A 21723-nucleotide genomic window follows, 5' to 3' on the forward strand; every position below is an offset into this window, starting at 1 on the left:
AAGGTAGATGAGAGGTGGGGTTACACGTGCACGAGACCCTGAACTCACTTCTTGATGATGCAAAAAACAAAGACAAGCAAAAAGCCCTATACAAACAGTCTAAATTATATACAAAGAGACTGTTCAACCAATATGCAGTTTCTATATTCAAAGAACGGAGCTTTCAGGGAGGAGCTGTTATAACTACTATCTGAAACAAAGAAGAGAACAGGAAACAAATACACCAGTATCTGTAACCTCAGCAAGATGTTTTGGGAATAAAATCTGTAAATAAAAATACTCTCTAGGTAGAAAGACAACTCTATAGCTACACAAAGTTTTTTTTTTTCTTCAAACATAGCAGAGACTCATCCCTCACAAGAATATATTATATATTTCTAATAATATAGTAGAGGTAACCTCTTATCTTCTTCATGTCATATCAGTCTGCAATTAATACGTCTGCTCCGTCAGTCATTCTAAAGTTCACCTCCTCCTCCGCTAAGCAGCAATGTAGGACCCAGTGGCTCAATGTTCAGTAGAGTACTGCCACCTAGTGGCAATATGAGGGGCTAACAGCAACATGAACAGGGGAGGGAGTACAGAATACTTCTCATAACTGAAAAGGACTCTAGTATATTTTGTGAAACTTGCAGAATCTTATTTGGGGGAAGGGAGAGGAACAAAAGGCAAGGAAAAGGGTAGAGTAAATAAAGGGATAGAGTGTACAAATGCAAATGAGCAGGAGTAGGGGGTGGTTTTGAGCTAATGCAGGGTGGAACGAGCCAGAGCCTTTAAGCCCCAGGTTAAGGTTCCTTCAGCCAAAGCAGAAGTTGCTGATCACTTGGGTGGGGTGCAGCACTATGCAGCACTACCACAAAGGCACCTGGAGGCAAGGATGCTCCACGTACAGGCATCCCAGGGGCAGTGACTGCAGCTCCATTTTTACAGTTGCTCAGACCAAGAGCTTCGAAGTTCTGCTTGACGTCTCTGTTATTTATATTCTACATCTAGTCTCCCAGGAAACTCCACTAGCTTTACTTAAAAAATATCTAGACTAGGGCCTGACAGTGGTGTAACCAGTAAGGTGCACAGTTATTATTATGCATAAGGATTTAGGTTCTAGCACCTGGTCCCCAACTGGGTATGGGGAGGAGAGATTCATGAGTGGTGGAGCAGGCTTTAGCTATCTCTCTTTTTCTCAACCTCTTTCTCCCTTTTTCAACCTATTTTTCTCTGAATTTGCAATAATAAAAACGAAAAGACGAGAGAGAATGGTGAACTTGTGCAGGCACTGAGCTCCAGAGATAACTCTGCTGTCAAATAAGTAAATAAATAAATATCTAGACTTCAATGCAAGCCACACGGTCTCTTGCATCAACTGATCTACTACAGTTTATTTGCAACACTGCACCTAGAATTGTCTGTTTAAGACAGCAGTTGGGGGACCAGGTGGTGGCGCATCTGGTTGAGTGCACATATTATGATGCACAAGGACCCAGGTTCGAGCCCCCAGTCCCCACCTGGTGGGGGAAAGCTTCATGAGTGATGAAGCAGTGTTGCAGGTGTCTCTCTGTCTATCTATCTTCCCCTTCCCTTTATTTCTCTCTCCCTTTCTGTCTTCCCCTTCCCTCTCAATTTCTGACTATCTCTATCCAATAAATAAATAAAGATAATAGAAAAATAAGACAGCAGTTGGTAGATGAAATCAAGTTAAGAGATGAGGTCATGCTGGCTTAGGGTAGATACTAAATTCAATGATTAATATTCTTTTTAAAGTATTTTATTTATACATTGGATGCAAACAGAGAAAAAAAAATGTGAGGGAAAGAGAGACGGAGGAGAGAAAAAGAGAGACATACCTGCAGCACTGCTTTACCAGCTGTGGGGCTCTCTCCCTGCAGGCCGGGGGGCAAGAGGCTTGAACCTGAGTCCCTGCACAGTGCAACATGTATGCTCAACCAAGTGTGCCACTGCCCAGCTCCATGACTGGTATTCTTATAAGAAGGGACATATGTGAAGACCGAGACTAAGGAGTGACCCTATGACAATGGAGACCATGACTATAGTGATGCTGCCAAAGACTGTCAATGACTGAGGGCCAGCAACCATCAGCAGTGGGAAGAGGAACGCAGGAGTAGTTCCCCTCTAGAGCCTGCAGAGAGAGCATGGCCCTGCCAACACCATGATCTCAGACTCCAGAAAATATTTTTGCTGTTTTAAGCTACCCGTCTGTGTAGCTTTGTTATAGGGACACTAAAAAAGTAATATAGCATTGATTCCTAAGGCAGGAATGAAGCATTATAGCTCATATCTCATACAGAAAAAGCAAACCACACAGTTTTCTATGGCTAAATGGCAGTAGGCAAATTCTAATGTTGTTTGACATGGATTTTTTTAGAATATATTTTAGCCTGAGGTAATGGAGGTCCTAGGTTCAATCCCTGGCACCACTATAAACTAGAGCTGAAGAGTCCTGTTGTGGAAAAAAAAAAAAAGGAAGGAAGAAAGAAGAAGAAACTATTTTAATAGTGTTCTAGTTATAGATCAGGTCTACAAGTGATCAAAAATCAACTAGAACAGATTTAAAGAAAATCTGGGAAGATTAAAGGGTGTGTCTGTTGAGGGGTGATAGGACAGTAGATGAGGGGCTATCTGAGTAGATCCTGAGTTCCAAAAAGAATCAATTCAGGAGCCAACCAATACAGCTGGGTCTCTGGAGTCACTGAAAGCAGCATTGGCCATCTGGCTTCTTGTCTTATTCTTCCTACTTACTACCTTCATTCTTTTCCCTATTTGAACTCTTATAAAAATAGTGATTTATTACTTCGTGAATAGAGACAGAAGGAAATTGAGAAGGGGGATAAAGAGGAGGAGGAGGGAGGGAAAGAAGGAGAGAATGAGAGAAAAAAAAACTCCTGCAGCACCGTTTCAAGGTTTGTGAAGCTTTCTCCCTGTAAGTGGGGACCAGGGGCTTATAATATGTGGCCTCAACCAGATGTGCCCCACACAGCAACCTATCCACAGTCTTAATGTATCTGTCAGGTTAAAGCATGACTGCCAGCAGCTCCCAAGTTTGCTCTTCTACAGAATTTAGCCCTGAAGGAATATAACCTTCAGTCTCTGGATCCCAAGAGCCCAGAGAAACACTAGAAGTGGCCAGGGGAGTCAGCTGTCCATTCCTGAACTTATTGTTACAACTCAGTAGCTGGGCAGCTCCCAGACAGAAGAACATGAAGGAGGATTTTTCAAAGAGGGTGGCTCACTTTTTTCTTTTACCAAAATTATGACTCAAATGTGAAAATGAAGTGAACAATTAGGAGTAGAGAAGGAATTTCAAAGGCAAACATTAATATCATTTGTAGAATAAGTAATAGTGTAGTAGTTATCTGTTCTTTTTTTTTCTTTTTTTTTTTAAGTTCACTTTTTTTCTTTTTTATTGCCACCAAGATTATTGATGAGCCTCGATGGCTACACAACAAATCCATCATTTCTTTTTCTTTTTTCCCCTCTTTCTTTCTACCTTTCTCCCTTCCTTCCTTCCTTCCTTCCTTCCTTCCTTTCTCTCCCCCACACCTCCCAATTTTTACTAGATAGGACAGAGAGAAATTGAAAGCAGAAGGGAATGTAGAGAGGGAGAGAGAAAGATACCTACAGACCTGCTTACCACTCATAAAGTTCCCCTCCCGCCCCCCGCTGCAAGTGGGGAGTGGGGATTCCATCCTGGGTCTTTGGTAATGTGTGTGCTCACCAGAGCTACTTTATATCTTACCAAGTTTTGGCCACCAAGTTGCAGATGCTACTTAAATTCCATCCCTAACTTCCCTGGACAGATGACCTCACCAACATGTTCTAGAATCTTACCTCTTCAGAGCCCTACCCTATTAGGAAAAGATAAAGACAGGCTAGAGGTATGGATCAACCTACCAACCTCCATGTCCAGTAAAGAAGCAATTACAAAAGCCAGAACTCCCAACGTCTGCACCCCAAGAATAATTTTGGTTCATACCACTAGAGGGAAGAATGATAGGGAATGATGACCAGAGTACTCTGAACCCCAATACCAATAGCACCCAAAATTTTGTCACCAGGAATCTTTGTTTTTATACCATCATTGAAAGGGAAGTGAATCTGGCAAATACCAGAGAAAGTCATGCACTATTTTGTTTGAGAGAGAAGAAAGGAAGGACATTTGGAAGTAGGAATAGGCATAGGTGTGGTTAAGAAAGGAAATAAAGGTAAGACTGTTAGAATAAAAATGAATAAGATTGTTGAATAAAAATAGGGGGAAAAAGGAAAAAAAATATATATGGAGATAGGTAGATAGATGAAAAATAGGTAGATAGACAGATGAAAATAGGTAGACAGACAGACAGACAGACAGACAGATAAAGTCAACCCATATCTGTAACCTTGGAAGAACTACTGCAGTTTCCTCTGGAAGGGGATGGGCAAACAGAACTCTGGTGGTGGGAATGGTGTGGAATTATGCCCCTGTTATCTATAATTCTGTAAATCAACACTAAGACACACCAAAGAATCCTTAAAACAAATTACACAGAATTAACTGGAAAATATTTCTTTAACAGAATATATGAAATTAATAAACTATTTTTATTAATTTTATGATTTTTAATTCTGATTTTATTCATGATTTACTATTGATTTACAAAATTACATGTCAACAGGGATATAATTCCATACCGTTCCCACCATCAGAGCTCTGAAGCCCCACTGTCTCCACTGTAAGCTACAGCAGTCTCCTAAACTTGCAGATATGGGTTAACTATTATTTATACAACTATCTGTCTACATTTGTATATAATTCCCCCTCCCTTTTTTTAAGGTCCTGTCTTCTCTTCCTTTCCAAGTTATACATAACCCTATTACTATATCCAAATATCCCTCTGTTTCCTTTTCTCTCTATGGGTCCTGATAAAAGTTGGAGATCAGAGGTCTCTTATCCTCTTCCTCCTATCACTTCTCCCCCACAGGGAGTATGGATCAAAATTATTTTGTGGATGCAGAAGGTAGGAGTTCCAACTTCTGTAATTGCTTCTCCAGTGAACATGGGTGCTGGCAGGTCAATCCATAACCCAGCTTGCTTCTGTCTTTCCCTAGTGGGGTAGTGCTCTGGAGAGGCCAGGTTCCAGGGCACATTAGTGAAGTCGTCTGCCCAAAGAAGTCAGGATGGAATCATGGTAGCATCTGCAACTTGGTGGCTGAAAGGTGGCAAGGTATAAAGCAGGACAAAATGGTTAATGAACAAGAATCAAAAAGTAGGAGCAGAGCTGATGAGATCAGGGATCTCAGGGTAGAAGGAAGCAAGGAAGTCCATTTTAGGAATGTTTCTAGGGGCCCACAATTATTATAGTTTTTGCTTCAGTTTGATAGCTAACATGAAGTTGGATAAAAAAAATTGTCTGAGAAAGTGGTATCAGAATAGAGAAAAAGGCTAGAAAGTTGGATTAGGGCAGTAGCTCCCATTTTTGAAAAAAAAATTATGACTAAAATTAACTATTAAAGCCCCATTCACTTGACCCAGGGCCCAGATACATACTTATATTTAGCACAGGAGCCTGTGTAACCTCTGAGTTCCTGTCGGTCTGAACTCGAAGCTCACAGTCACATAGCTGGGAGCATCGCAAGCTGCACTCATTTCAGGACCAGTCTTCCTCGAGTGGCAGGGGGGGATGGGATGCCCCAGCCTCTCTTTAGAGAGTAGGGCAGTCCCTACCATCATGGCTTTATGGTGAGGGCAAGGTCCTGGGAGGGCCTGCAAGAGAACCTATGATGGTGTTCCTGATAGAAGTGACCATTGTCGACCATTTTTTAACATAAAGCATAAATTGTCTTCTTTCTTTTTTTCCTCTTTGTTAAAGGTTCAGTGCTCTGGGTTGATATTTTCAGATAAGAAAGAAAGAGAGAGAGGGAAAGATACCAAAGCAACAAAGCTTCCACCAGGCTCAAATTTCAGTCATGTACAAAGGAAAAATAGGTATCCACTCCGATCTTTCTGGCCCTAAAGAAATTCTTATCTTTTGGTAGGTAATGAAATACACTTCACTAGCAACAAACAATAAACTCCCTTGGGTGGGCAAAGCCCTGAAGAGCCATGAGACTGTTTCCAGAAATAATTAGAAATAGAAAAGATCACTTACCATGGTGCTTGGATCTTTATTAGCTCTGCTCCTTTCAAAAGAATGTATTTTCTGGGCACTCATTTCATCAGTTTCAGCTATGATATAATGTCTAGGAGAGTAGGCATCAGATAAGTTCTCAAGTAGCCTCAGCAGCTCAGTTGTATGCCCACCTGGAAAAAACATTAGAAGGTCTAAGAACCTACAATGAACATATCAATTAGACTATGTGATACTAAAGGATATGTTTTATGTATTTCTCAAAAAACAGAAGGAACATTTGCAAACCATCTACTTCTTTGAATGAATACTACTTTTATATGGGGGAAGAGGATAACAGATGTGTACAATAAAATCCATTGTAGCAGAAGGTGCTGAGGATGTTGTAAAGAAGTATAAGGCATAGGGGAGTTGGGTGGTACCACAGCTGGTTAAGCACACGTGGCGCAAAATGCAGGACTGGCATAAGGATCCCGGTTCGAGCCCCCTGCTCCCTACCGGCAGGGGAGTCACTTCACAGGCGGTGAAGTAGGTCTGCAGGTGTCTGTCTTTCTCTCCCCCTCTCTGTCTTCCCCTCCTCTCTCCATTTCTCTCTGTCCTATCCAACAATGATGACATCAATAACAACAGTAATAACTACAACAATAAAACAAGGACAAGCAAAAGGGAATAAATAAATAAATAAATAAATATTTTTTTAAAAGAAATATAAGGCATAGCAGAAGCCCAATGGGGCAGAGATTTTACACACACCACACACACACACACACACACACACACACACACACACGAGCAAGAAAAATTTAAATTGTAGGGGAAAGTGGACAAACAGCTATGAGAAAACAGTCCAAAGAGCAGTGGAGACTGTGGAGATGCTGAGATGGCTTGGAAAGTGATGAACACAAGAGTAGGAATACCACTGTGCAGAGAATTGGGCTAGATTCTCAGGACAACATAAAATGGAAGGATCTGAGATTCATGTTCAAGGGATGGTGGGAATACTGTGGAGAAGAAAGAGCATGAAGTGAGGTCATAAAAATAGGTTAAAAAGTGAGATCTCAGTCACAGATGGTGGTGTTGAAAAGTAACATTAGGGAGGTATGAGCAGAGCCCCAGGGCTCAGGTCTTCCTCAGACTAATGCTCACCCCTGTAACCCAGCACCTGAAAGAAATCTCAGCACAACACCCAGCCCCTTATCAGCTTTAGAAAACAACTGCTATGTCCAACTCTTGAAAGTGTAATGCCTAGGGAGTCGGGCTGTAGCGCAGCGGGTTAAGTGCAGGTGGCGCTAAGAACAAGGACCCGAATAAGGATCCTGGTTCAAGCCCTGGCTCCCCACCTGCAGGGGTGTCGCTTCACAAGCGGTGAAACAGGTCTGCAGGTGTCTATCTTTCTCTCCCTCTCTCTGTCTTCCCCCTCCCCTCTCCATTTCTCTCTGTCCTATCCAACAACAATGACAACAACAATAATAACTATAACAATAAAAGAACAAGGGCAACAAAAGGGAATAAATAAATAAAAATAAATATTAAAAAAAATTTTTTTTAAGTGTAATGCCTCAAAAATGTTAGTAGTTTAATTTCAAATAATGTATTTTAAAAATGAAGGGAATAAGTAGAATAATAAAGAACATTAAGCTTGTTTTCTCTCCAAGTACATATCAAGACTCTTTTTTAAATATTTATTTATTTTCCCTTTTGTTGTCCTTGTTTTTTTATTGTTGTCGTAGTTGTTGTTGTTATTGATGTCATCGTTGTTGGATAAGACAGAGAGAAATGGAGAGAAGAAGAGAAGACAGAGAGGGGGAGGAAAGAGAGACACCTGCAGACCTGCTTCACCGCCTGTGAAGAGACTCCCCTGCAGGTGGGGAGCCGGGGCTCGAACTGGGATCCTTCCAAGTACATATTTTCTTCCACATCGAAATTCGACAACTCTGGGATGCTTTTATTCAGACAGAGAAACAGTGGGGCTAGGTGATGGTGCCCCCTGTAGAATGCACACATTACCATGAGTGAGAACCCATTTCAAGCTGGGGGTCCTCCCCCTGGTGGGGAAGCTTCACAAGGAGTGACACAGTGCTGTATGTATCTTCCTCTGCAGGTATCTCTATCACCCTATTTGTCTCTATCAGAAAAGGGGGTGGGGAGGAAAGGCAACCAGGAGTAGTAGTGTTTTGGTGCAGACACCCAGCCCCAGTGACAACTCTGGTGGCAAATAATAATAAATAAATTATAAATATGCCATAGAACCGGAGTTTCCTAAGGTACAACAGCACCTTCTTGTGGTGCTAGAGCTCGCACCTGAATCTGGGCCATGCACAGGGGAAAGCATACAACCTACCTAGTGAAGTATCATTTTAGTCTCTATATATTTTCTTACAGTAAAAAAAATATATATTACTTCCTAGGTTCCGGGAGGAATTAGAAAGAAGTAGTTTGCTTAGCATGAGTTTCAGAAATTAGAATAACATTCATTTTATTATTTTGGTTTTTATCCTTGAAAATAGTGCAGTGGCTTGCAAAGTATATACTTGTCTTCACAGTTGGAACAGTTAATATAAAACTTAATATTCACAATACCTTCCACTACAATTAAAAAGTATCTTTATACTTTATATATAGTTTTTTTTGTTGTTGTTTTTTTTTTTGTTTTTTTTTTAAGGAAATCCTCACTGGATATTCTTTGAAAATCTGACCTTGTTACTGAATAAAGTAACTAAAATGACAAATTTTATCTTCTGTTTTATTTTCTTGTTTATTTGGTTACTTATATTTGTCTATAAATATATACATTTATACTTATTTATTTAACAAAAGAGATGATTCAACTCCAGTGTTAATATCAATGTTGATGCCTTTGCTTCTAACCCCTAGAAGGTATGAAGCAGTGAAGTAGTGACAATAGTGTGACAAGGGCAAAATTTTAAAGACCTTTTATGACCTGGACTGGGGTTAGCTTCCTACATGAAATTTAGTGTAGTAGTGCCCTTCCATTTCCAGGTGCCACTACCCTCTCTCACCCCTCCTATCTTCAAAACCCCTGTTCATCCTTGTCTGGCTATTACTTTGTTATCTTTAAAGTCTTAGTTTAGACATCACTTTATCCAGGAAACTTTCTTTTTAAAAATTTTTTTCATTATCTTTATTTTATTTTATTGGATAGAGACAGCCAGAAATCGAGTGGGAAGGGGGAGATAGAGAGGGAGAGAGAGAGAGATATCTGCAGCACTGCTTCACCACTTGTGAGGCTTTCCCCCTGCAGGTGGGGCCGGGGGCTTGATCCTGGGTCCTTGTGCACTTTAATTTGTGCATTCCACCAGGTGTGCTACCAGCTCCAGGAAGCTTTCTGTCTTAGATTCAGACAAAGAGATGCCTTTCCTTAAGACTTCTAAAGTAGTATGTATTTTATATAGATTACACCACTTACATCTCATTGTGGTAAATGCTTATTTTGTTTAGCTAGCTTTTATATATCCTCCACATAATTCACTTCTATACCTAGCACTTCTCACAGTGTCAAAGGCACAGTAAGCACTCCGTGCAAATAGTATTAGTAAGTTTTATTATTATAGGAGCTTAGCATTGTGTGCAACTATTCCTATGGCTCAAAACATGTTAATTGGATAAAGCAGTAAATTACACTTGAACTTACATAAGTTTAGAACATTTGCTTATAGCATGAGTTTTGTTCTATTTAGATGCAATGTCATGGCATTTCCAAATGTACAGTAGGAGCATATACACCACTATCCACTTAAAATTGTTAAGTGCCTAAAGAGCTGGTGGGCTATACTGGTGTAAAGAGAATTACTCAGTGGGGGGGGGGGGGGGGAGTTCATATCCTGAAGTGTGCAGAGTTCCAGTTTGTAGGCTATTATTTTTACGCTTGTGGACTTTGTATATGCATATTTACAAATGTGACCATTTATTCTGTCTCTTTAACAATGTAGTATTCAGATTCCTAAACTAAATTAGAAAAAGCCTAGACTGATCACGGAAAACAGCAAGTTTTATACAGGGAAAATGCAAATTGGCATCAAAAGGCGTTTGCTTCTCTACTCACTCTGATGAATAATTTGTTATTAAAACATATGCTACAGAGAGGCATAATGACATACATGTGTTAGTCACCTATCATTAAAAACCAACCAAGCCTTGACTGCGTTTGATAACCAGAATGTTGCACCAACCAGATAGACAGGTTCCGGAAATTTACAAAAACTACAAAACCCAGCATGCAATGCGTCACAGAGCGCTAAGGAAACCCGTGAAGAAGGTTGCAGTGTGTTCTGGGGCTGGTAGTAACCAACCCAGCCCGACCATCACGCCCGGAGACTTACCGGAGCCAGCCACAGCTAGAAGACTGAGAGATTTACGGGGCACAGGGGTCCCAGGTTGAAGCACTAGCCATAGCCGCAGAGCCAATACCAGCACCAGCACTAGTACCACCACTCCTCCCCCCACTGCTAGAAGAAGGACGACACTCATTCAAATAAATGATGCATACACTGATTGTCGCCGCTAACCGTGCAGGCCCTTAGAAGAGGTTAAAGTTCAATAACTACGGGCGCTGAGGTGGCTCAAACTCAGAGTGTCGCGCTCTTGCTGGGTTAGCCTGGCTGGTGCTGGGAGGAGTTCAGGGCCAGAGGCGGAAGAGCTGACTTGGAGGATTTTGGTGTCAGTCTCTCCAGAGTAAGCTGCAATTCTGGAAGTTCAGCCTTGGAGAAGTTCAATTTCTGCTCGCGATGAGGCCAGACGCCCTGTGTTCCCTCAAGGCGCTGGAGCTCCCAGTTGTGGAGCTGTTCCTGGTCTGCCAACCTTTTTTTTTTCTATAAAGTCTACGTGAGTTCAATTGCAGACATCTTTTCTCTCTCCCTATTGTTAAACGTCAAGGAAAATGTTTCCGTCCCATTTGGAGACTTTACTGAAATGTTTCTTGGTACCAGACATTGAACTTAGGCATTTTATCCAAATCTCTTTTTTTCCAACACTAGTGTATTTAACCTTTCCAGCCATTTTCACAAATCTCAGTGTGACCATTGTAGATAAAGGTAAGCATAATCTCAAATTATGTCATGGTACTAAAAGGAATGGAATTTTAGTAGCTAAAGATAGAAGAGCAGAGAGAGGGGAAGGGAGGGAGAAAGAAAGGAAGGAAAAGAAAAGAAAAAGAGGTCATCTTTTCTTTGAGACTCTTTTGAAAGGTGAAAAAGCCTTTTTCCAGGATCTTTTACTACAATTAATACTCAGTTAGTTTTACCTAAAGCCCAACACTTCCCCTAACCCCAGTTATGCTCACTCTTATTTCTGCTTCATCCACATTGCAATAATATAATAATTCCTAGAAAACGGAATAATATAAAAATCCTGTAGTTTCCTTTCACCTGTAGATTACACAAGGTAAGTGTACCGATGAGTAAACAGGCCCAGGGAGGTGAAACAGGTTACCTCGCCATTTTTATGGAATCAGATTCTCCTGGGCTTACAAGTGCATAATTGAAAGTCTAGAGGTAGAGTCTCCGCTGTAATATGAAAAACTACTTAGTAATAATGTTACAAAGGATATAGCTTTCTTTCATCTGCCCACACGGTCATTCCCAGCAATGACTTCAATGTAAGAGTCTCTTCCCTCATACTTAAAAGAGACTTTAGAGGTCTCAGAAAGTATATCTAAATGGGACAAGTTCCAGAAGAAAGGAAAGAAGAGAAGAGAAAAGAGAGGAAAAGAAAAGAAAAAGAGGTCATCTTTTCATTGAGACTCTTTTGAAAGGTGAAAAAGCCTTTTCCAGGACCCTTTACAGCTGATTTTCTTCCACTGACCATATTTATGTCACTAAGCCATTCATAAAAGGAATGAGATAGCAAGACTGGCTAGGTTATAGGTGACATCTCATCTATTGTATTTGACTATTGGATGGAGGATGGGTAACCAACAAAATAAGCATTCTCCTGGAGAACATTTAATTGAGAGAGGGTGTAGTAGACATGATTGCTGGATAAGCAAATAATAGTGTATAGATTGCAGTAACAGTCATACATCTAAGATGGTTTTTTAAGCCGACAGGCAGTGCAGATGTCAGGCTTATTAATAATTACTAGATTTCAGGTCCCAGGAGACAGCTTAGTACTGGGAAATGGGGAAACCTTTGCTACTGTAATTACCTGCATCTGTACGAAAAAGTGATCATACTTGGCATGCTGCAGAAATGAATTGGGAGAACAAGCATTTATGGGATTGCCAGCAAATACAGAGTATTATAAAGGATAGCATAGTAGACGCTATTTGGAGTTATTCGTCGAGTAATTTTGAATTAAGGATAGAGTCACCCTTGTCTATATTCCTGACAAGAAAGTGAGGTCTCACCCTACTAGGGAAAGAGAGGCAGACTGGGAGTATGGACCGACCAGTCAACATCCATGTTCAGCGGGGAAGCAATTACAGAAGCCAGACCTTCCACCTTCTGCAACCCACAATGACCCTGGGTCCATGCTCCCAGAGGGATAGAGAATGGGAAAGCTATCAGGGAAGGGGATGGGATATGGAGATTGGCTGGTGGGAATTGTGTGGAATTGTACCCCTCCTACCCTATGGTTTTGTTAATTAATCCTTTCTTAAATAAAAAAAAAAAAAAATTAAAAAAAAAAAAAGAAAGAAAGTGAGGTCTGCAGGGAGGAACTAAGTGGCAGGTAGGAGTAGGAGCTGCTGGCCAAAATATGTAGCTAGGGTATAAACTGAGTTTCAGGCTGTAATAGGTAAGAAAAATTTAGATATTTAAGAGGCCCTAAACCTGTACTGTGTCAGTCAGGAAAAGCAAACAGAAGTAACTACAATTTCTCTTGGGGAGATGAACCCCACTGACAATACAGATAATGGATGCATAGAAGTACATTATAGTGCTGTGAAAAGGTGGTAGTACTGCTAGGAAATAGTTCAGTTGGTAGAGCACCAGACTTGCATGTCTGAGGTTCTCAGTTTGATTCCTGGCACTGCATACGCCAAACTGTTGCTTTGGCTGTTCTCTGTCTCATGTGAAAGTTTAAGGTACTGTTTCTCTGTCTCTCTATCTGTCTCTCTCTCTCCCTCTCCCTCTCCCTCTCTCTCTCTACCTACCTATCTGTCTATCTCTATCTCACTCTCTCTTTCTTGTCTCCATATAGATGAAATAAAGTATCTTGTGTAATAAAAATCTATTAAATAACATATTGGTAATTGACCAAGTGAATAATGATATTATGCCATAACTAATTATAAGTAAAGTCTCTTTGGATGGTAATTTTTGTTTTTGTAAATCTATTTTCCAAAGTTTCTGTGTAGTTTTTTTTATTAACTATATAAGTATTTTAAAGTTTTTTTTAAAAGTTATGATTATTTTTCTACAGTTCAGTAATAATTTATTCAGTCTATTTAGTGAATATTAAATGCTGTATGCTAGATTTTGATACAGGGAATCTAATATGAGTAGGACAGTAGCCCAGACAAGAACTTTAGGAAGATGACAGTGGAACTAGGATAGGCCAGATCTGAGAAGTATTTTATGTGTGAGTCATTAAAACTAGTTAGATATTGTGGATAAACACAAAAAGGAGGAAACAAAATGGCTCCTAGATTTTTTTGTTTTGTTTTGTTTGCCTCAGAACTACTTATATAGTTTGCTAATAGTAGACAGACAAGAAGAGAAACTTTGTAGGGTGAGAAAAGGGAAGAGAGGAGAGGACGAAAATGAAGTGCTCTGTTTTAGAAATTCATTTTTAAATAACTTGCTAGATGTGCAGATTATTATGTTAGATAGGCAAGTTTATGTTAAAACCTGAAGCTAGGCTCTGAGCTATTCTGTGATATCAGATGGAGGCCATATACTGTAAACTTTGGACAAATGATGTGAATAGAAGAGAAATTGAGGTACAGGGATTCGGACAGTAGCGCAGCGGGTTAAGTGCAGGTGTCGCAAAGCACAAGGACCAGCATAAGATCCCATTCAAGCCCTCAGCTTCCCACCTGCAGGGGAGTTGCTTCACAGGTGGTGAAGCAGGTCTGCAGGTGTCTATCCTTCTCTCCCCTTCTCTGTCTTCCCTTCCTCCATTTCTCTCTGTCCTATCCAACAACAATGACATCAACAACAACAACAATAACTACAACAATAAAACAACAAGGGCAACAAAAAGGAATAAAAATAAACAAATTTTAAAATAAATAAAATAAATAAATTGAGGTACAGAGTATGAGAGGTTTGAAGATCAAAAACTAATCAAAATAAACATCTTGAAGAATAACTGTTATACTTACAAGGAATCCGCAAATAGATTAGAATGCCTACTTAAAGTTAGTGCTAACAACTATAGAAACAAGTAATAATAATTGTATATATTTTCCTATTGGGAAAGAAAAAAAAAAAAACACAGAGCATTGGTTTTAACCAGGTTAGATTTTTGAGAGGTGAATAGAATGATGAGGTTCTTTCTAAGGTAGTGAAATATGGAATTTCCTTTGGACATAGTAGCAATAAAAAGTGAAGATGGGGAAGTAGATGAAGTCTGGATAAGTAACTGGAGGCTTAAAGAAAGTAAAAAAATAAAGTTGCAATGAAAGTACTAGAGCCAGTGAACTATAGTGATAGTGGGTGGTGATCAGAACAAATATTACATTATTGCTACCTCAGTTGTAACTATGGGAATGGATGAGGGGAAGTTTTGACTATAACCTGGATATCTCCTATTTGTCTCCCCAGACCCATTCTCAACACTACTCAGTACCACAGGAACTGAAGCATATGGATTAAATTAACAGGTGTCCTTATTCTTTAGTTCTAATGGGACTTGGTCAATGGGGCTCCTCAGCCACTCCCATATAGGGAAGCCATATCCGTGGGTTGAACATCTCTCTGATCTGTATAGCAGCATGTTTTTCTCTACACATCCCTCTTCTTCTGGTGCTAAAAGTTTCACTGTTACTAGCCCTGAGTTACTGCAGTATCCTTTGTGGCTACAAAGAGGTAGCTCTTTTATACCTTTGTAAATAGTTCCTCAACTAAATAGTTCGCAAATTGCCACAATACGAGTGTGCTAACTATATCTTGTTGGAAAAACCAATATATAGCAGTATTACTGTGGGACTAGAACTTTACAGAATCTAGTGAAAGAAGAAATAGAAATGCTTTGAAAGCAGTGACAAATGTGAGAAGCAAATGACCATTATTTAGAGATGCTAGAGAAACATGGATGAACCTTCTGCACCCCCAAAAGAATTTTGGCCCATACTCCCGGTGGAGAAGTGACAAGGGAAGATGGCCAGAGAGCTCTGAACTCTTAACTCCATCAGGACACAGAGAGAGAAAAGAATAAAAGGAAAGACATTTGGATGTAGTAATGGGTGTATGTGTGACTTGGCAAGGAAGAGAAGATGGGACCATAGGGAAAAAAAATTGGCAAATATATACAAATATAGACAAATGGTTGTAGAAATAATAGTTGACCCATATCTGCAACCTTAGGAAAACTGTTGTAGCTTTCGATGGAGGAATGGGGATACAGAATTCTGGTGGTGGGAACAGTGCTCAGTTGTACTCATTACCTTATAATTTTGTAATATTAAATCGCTAATATTTTTTTAATGTGGATGAGTGAAGCTCTAGTTTATACATGGAAGTGTCTCCACTTTGAGACATCCCCTAAGCACTGGAAGATACAAGATTAGTTTACAGTTTATAGGTCCGGAGATCCACAAGCCATAGTGAAAGGGTTTGAAGTGTGGTGAGGAGTTGGGGGAGAGGGGCACACTTATTTAGGCACTGGGGGTACAGTAGTGGCAAGGCCATCACAGTTAACACCCAAGCAGTGACTTAACAATGAGTCTAAATATGTAAACTGCATATCTCTTAACAGGGCCTCCTAGAAAAAAAGCCACTTGACCTATGTTTTCATAGTCTGTCTTGAAATGTGAACTGCTCAGGAACCTGGAAGATAGACCCCTTTTCACCAGAGTTTATCAACTTTCAATCTCAATGAGGATAGTAGGATTTGGCTAAAGAAGACTGAAACTTTCTACAAGAGTCAGGAAGACCACATCAATTATTCAGCATTATGCTTGCCCATGACAAGGTAGGAAAAATCTGGAAGAGAGTTCTTAGTTTAGGTTTGAGACAGAACCATGACTGATGGTTATATGTGTTGTCATTAAGTTCTCCTGGAAGGTTGTGTGACAGAAATTTCCCTAGTACAATCCAAATAGTCTTGTCAAGACATGTTTTCCATGTTGTGTGTTTGTGTGTGTGAGTCTGTGTATGTGTGTGTTTTGTGTGTGTGTGTGACTTGCAGGTTATTTCTTGATAATTAAAGTGAGTGAAGCTGCTTCCTAGGGAATTTTGAGTGTGAACCCTTGAAAGCTCAGGTATTTATTATGTACATAGTATATGAGGCACTTATGGCATGGATTAACTAAGTTTCACAATAACCCTATCAGGTAGCAATGCTTACTTTACAAGTGGAGGCGTTAAAGTATAGAGCCTGAATCACAAAGCCAGGAATTAGTAGAGTGTGGCTCAAGCTTAGTTTAAAATGAATTGCCAGAAAAGTCACTGTGACATACTAATTTTATTGTCCCTCTTTCTATTCATTTATCTGTTACATCTTTCCAGATATTTTTGTCTCTTGTCCCAGTTCTATATACCCCAAATTCCTTATTCTAAATTTATTTTATTATTTTTCTCATTTTTTTCATTAATAGCACAAAGAGAAATTGAGAGAGGAGGGGAAAATAGAGAGGGAGAGAAAAAAACCAGACACCTGCAGACCTGCTTCACCACTCATGAAGCATCCCCACTGCAGGTGGGATATATTTTATTTTTAAAGACTTAATTTATTGAGAAAGAAAGGGAATCCAGAACACCACTTAGTTCTGGCATATGTGTTGCAGGGCATCAAATCCAATGCCTCAGGATACAAGTACTGTGCTCTACTGGATCTTCACTTCCAAACTTAATGCGATGTTAAAATATTATTTAAAAGGCACAGTATTGAGTCAGGAAAATAACTCACTTGGAAAGTAGCCATACTCCCAGCCTGTCTCTCTCTTTCCCTAGCTGGTCAGGAGCTGGGGAGGCGAGGCTCCAGGACACATGGTGGGGTCATCTGTCCAGGGAAGTCTGGTTGGCATCATGGTAGCATCTGGAACCCGGTGGCTGAAAAAGAGTTAACATATAAAGCAGAACAAATTGGTGACTAATCATGAACCTAAAGGCAAGGATATTGCAGATGAGGATTTGGGGTCTCCATTTTGGAAAAAGCTGGTAGGTCTATTTTAGGTATATTCCAAGGGACCCATGACTTTACTAGCTTTTGTCTGAGCCTGACATCTGATATTCAGGTGAACCCAGGTTATTGTCACAGTTGGAAAAAGGCCTAGAAAGCCAGATCAGTGAAGAGAGTAGCTCTAAAAATCCGAGGAAAGTATATAAATATTGTTAACAGTAGACCCCATCGATTTGTTCTGGGGCACAGGAGCCTATATAACCTCTGCATCCCTGTAGGTCTGAGCTCTCATTCTGTGGTCATGGCTAGGACAGGCTGCACTAATTTCAGGACCCATCTTCCTCAGGTAGTAGGTCGAGTATGTTGTCCAACATTCCTTCGGAGAATGGAACGTTCCCTACCATTGCTGATCCACATTGAGGGCAAGTTCCTATTAGGGGCCCCCAAAGGAGAACACTATGTTGTTCCTTATGGAGATGACCAATGACAGTGAAGAGAGGGATCTGTTAAGAGGTCTAGGCCCATCATGTCTGTGTGGGAATCCCAGGACTTCCTGAATAGGGCCTCAGGTAATGGAGTGGCTTGATAGTGACTAAAGAGTCATTGCTAAAGTATGCCAGTCTCTTGGCCCTATTCAGCTTTTATAGTCCTTACTTTGTCTGACAAGGTTAGCTTTGGAGTAATTGAGGGACGTGCAGTAGTAGGTAGGTGAGGAGGATATTTAGGTCTAAGTAGAAGCTATTTCATTAGGTTCTTTATGGTGTCTTCTTAGGTCTTCCTACTTGCTTCATTTATTTTCTCACTACAAATTATTGTGCACTTTTCTTTAAGGTACATATTTTCCCCTAACTTATAGGTACATGTGCCCTATCTCATGGGCCCTGGTCTATATCTAGGTTTTGAGGTTTTGTTAAGAAGTCTGCCACCTGAAATGGAATTAAGGAGTCCTATGAGCTAGGAAGGGTCTCACCAGAGTAATGAAACTGAAGGGTTGACATTCCACACCTGACATCTCTGGAGACAGTCCGAAGTGAAACATGCTGAGGTGGTACTGGTTGCATTGCTTAGGTTGGGATCAGCAGATGCAGTATCAGTTGGTATGAAATGGGAGGAGCATGTAGGAAAGAGGTTTCAGGACTAGGAGAAACATGGGCTAGAGAAAGAGGAGGCTTCCTGCTGTCTTAGGATTTAAGAAGGCAATAGATAGTTATGGTTATAACCAAATTATTTGGCAATTGGACTAACTTTGAAAATCTTTTTGTTAGCATTTGCTATATCATTACAAGACCTCACCATAATTTATGTCCTTTTATGCTATTTATATATAGCTGTATCTTATAAAGTAATGCCACCAGTTGCTTCTGTTCTCCCTGGTCTAAATTTTTAGGGGATTTAGTATTTCAAAGAACAAGTCATTATTAGAAATATATTAACATTTGGAGCCCTCTGTTAAAATTCAATCTGATTCAATCAGTAGTATTCTTTCTGCCTTTAGCCTTACTCATTAGTTTAGTAAGATTGAAACACACCCTTAGTGGGAGCTATAAGTTTAGATTTCTTTTTTTTATGGAAACACTGACAAGATCATAGGATAAGAGGGGTACATTTCCAACAAGTTTAGATTTAAAAGGTTTTACTTAATAATCTTTATTGCTTATAATTTTGCCCATATTTTAGTACACACATGCTAGATAGGAGGCTTTTAATTAAAGAAAACAAATTTTAAATAGCTTACTTAACCTTGTGTAGGAACCCCTTTATGTGGGGGATCTCAAACCACATTGAGTTATAGCATATTGATTTTAAACTAATTTTTTACTTTAAAGCTTCTAATAAACTCAAGTTACTTAGAGAGTTAAGACCCATGTTTGTGACAGAGCTTCTCAGAAGATTCACAGTGCCAAACAAAAGCCAAATTTGCTGTGGATTACTTTTCCACAAAGAAACTTCACAGGATATTCTGGGGCCCCCTCCAGAATGTCCTGGACCCTCTCTTATCTAAATATATCCATCTAATTTGTTTTTCTATTTGGGGATGAAGAATTGTCACTTTAAACACTTAAGGATTTGATAAATTTAAATACTTAAACATCTGTTTTAAATATTTTCTCATCTACATTAACAAATTAATTTTTTCCTTGATATGACCACATAAGAACAGTGCTAGAACCTTTTGTACACTCCTAGTCACATTTTTATGTACTGTGTTTTAAGTTACTAGGACATTTACCAAAATGCTTTAATTACTCTTAGCATAAAATAACAAAAGAAAAGAAATATTCTTTAAGAATTCAAAACTTCTAGATGATGAACAAGCATGGCTACCAGTCATGTGTCTAAGACTGCGCCCTCAGATAACATGTTGGCATACACATGGTCAGTGAGAAAAAGAGAAGAAGCAAAAGGACATTTACACACACACACACACACACACACACACACACACACACACACACACACACGAAGTTAAAACATTCCTGTCTGAGCTAGCTTTCCTGGGCCGTATACCATAGCCTCCTTTTCTGGCAGAATTTCCCTGGCCAGCATCCAGTTAACCTGGCTATTGGGGTGACTTAAAAGGCCTAGCTCCTAACCTCTCCCAGACCCTTCCCATCCTGGAACACAGATCCTCTTACAGAACATAGGTCACTTGCTCTCTCACTCAGAACACAGGGCTGGCTCACCCTCAGAGAAGTTCAGTCCCACATGGAAGGAGACCTTGGAATTCTGATCTGATCCAGGTTGCGTGCTTCTCTGTTCCTATGAGAGGCCATGCCTCTCAGATTCCGAAGCCCTGGTCTGGCCCAGACAGGGCTGCAGCAGTCAGATCTTGCTGGGGGTCCTCCAAAAATGTAATAAAAAAATTCCATAGTATAGTTCAAAAGTACCCAAAGAATGAGACCTGAGGCCACATGGAGGGCAGGGAGTTACATTTATTTTACATTAACGGGTTGCAGGCCAATTCCCACCAACTTGTACTGCAGCACCCAGCTTTTATCAGTTTAGAACTGGGCATGACACAAGCTGATTGGTTAGAAACAGAGCCTATCAAGGTACTGACAATAAAGGTAAGAGCAGGTTACTGGAATTCAGAAATGGCAGACCTCCAGCAGCCTATGGATTTTTCATTCAGTGCTATGATAGTTGCGTCTTTTCCTTCTCCTTCTTCTCCTTTCCTTTATTCCTCCGTCTGTTCCTCTTCCTCCTCCTTTTCTCCCTCCCCCTCTCATCTTCTTGCCACCAGAGTTACTACTGGGATTCTTTGCCTGCATGAGAACTCAACTGCTACCAGTTGCTATCTTTTTTTTTTTCCTTGGTAGAGGGATAGGGATGGGGCGGGGGGAGGCAGAAAGAAAGAGAGAGAAAGAGAGACATAGAAGGAGAGATAACTTCAGCACTGCTCCACCTCTTGTGAAGTTCCCCTCTCATCTTCCATTTCCCAAGTGTGACTGAACCCAAGTCTTCAATCACAATAATAATATGTTCTTCTGGGTGTACCATCACCCAGCCCCAACCTCCTGGTTTCTTCTCATCATCTTCACAGAGTCTATTAATTTTCATCAGTGGGTGTCCTTTCATTATAAGTCCCTCCTCTCTCTCTCTCTCTCTCTCTCTCTCTCTCTCTCTGTCTCTCTCTCTCCTCTCTTTTACAAGCATAATTATTTTTTGATGGAAATCTCAGATAACTTAGTTATTTCCCAGACTCAAGATTTGCTTCTCTGAGGCTGGCAGTGGTGCTCCTGGTAGAGTTCACATATTGCAATGTGCAAGGTTCAAGGTGAGGTCCCCCTCACCTTCAGGGGGAAAGCTTCACAAGAGGTGAAGCAGTGCTGTGGGTATTTCACTTTCTGTCTCCCCTTCCCTTTTAATTTTTTTGTCTCTAGCAAATAAATAAAATATTTGTAATAGAAAGATTTGCTTCTCTATAGTTGGATTTCAATGTGAGCTCTGTTTTACATTTAACTTTTAAAAATAACAAATAAATCAAAGGAAATATTAACAAGTTCTAAAATGTGAGTGTTTACCTAGGGAATTTTGAAATAATTATGTTTTAACTTAGAAATGTGAAAGAATCTGTTAATTTCTCTTTCTGAAAAGATACTATAAAACTGAACAAATTTTTTTTTCCATCAATTTCCCCATCTATTGTGCATCTCCTTAATCTTTAACCACTTTCTCTCACTCTGTTTTCACTCTTAACCTTTACAACTCATATCTTTTCTATTACAAACTAAAACCAAAATCCATTAAAACCTTCCCTCAAATTACCCTGCCACAGCATAAGCCTTTAAATGATCAGCCAGGCACAGCCCAACCACATTAAAGTGGCACAGCAGTCTTTAACCACACCTTTTTACCT

General features: G+C 40.0%; 2 protein-coding genes across 4 annotated transcripts in view; one reads left to right on the forward strand and one right to left on the reverse strand.

The window, feature by feature from the left end:
* The window catches only part of ALG14 (ALG14 UDP-N-acetylglucosaminyltransferase subunit), a 114753-nt gene extending 104093 nt beyond the window's left edge, over positions 1-10660 (reverse strand). The window contains exons 1-2 of one of the 2 annotated variants that reach the window (XM_060202121.1): positions 10496-10660; positions 6141-6292 (exon numbers count right to left, since the gene is read on the reverse strand). In XM_060202121.1, coding sequence (XP_060058104.1) covers positions 6141-6292; positions 10496-10607 — 264 coding nt within the window. In that variant the 5' untranslated portion in view covers positions 10608-10660. Of the gene's footprint in view, positions 1-6140; positions 6293-10459 lie in introns of both variants that reach the window. The other variant, XM_007534004.3, reaches the window with a different exon arrangement.
* A 97-nt stretch (positions 10661-10757) lies between these two features.
* Positions 10758-21723, forward strand: part of TLCD4 (TLC domain containing 4) — a 133102-nt gene continuing 122136 nt past the window's right edge. Inside the window, exons 1-3 of one of the 2 annotated variants that reach the window (XM_060202117.1) lie at positions 10759-11170; positions 14846-14904; positions 15999-16214. The gene's annotated coding sequence lies outside the window, so the exon portion shown is untranslated. Of the gene's footprint in view, positions 11171-14845; positions 14905-15998; positions 16215-21723 lie in introns of both variants that reach the window. The other variant, XM_060202119.1, reaches the window with a different exon arrangement.

This window comes from Erinaceus europaeus, chromosome 11 (assembly GCF_950295315.1).
Source record: "Erinaceus europaeus chromosome 11, mEriEur2.1, whole genome shotgun sequence".
NCBI lineage: Eukaryota > Metazoa > Chordata > Mammalia > Eulipotyphla > Erinaceidae > Erinaceus > Erinaceus europaeus.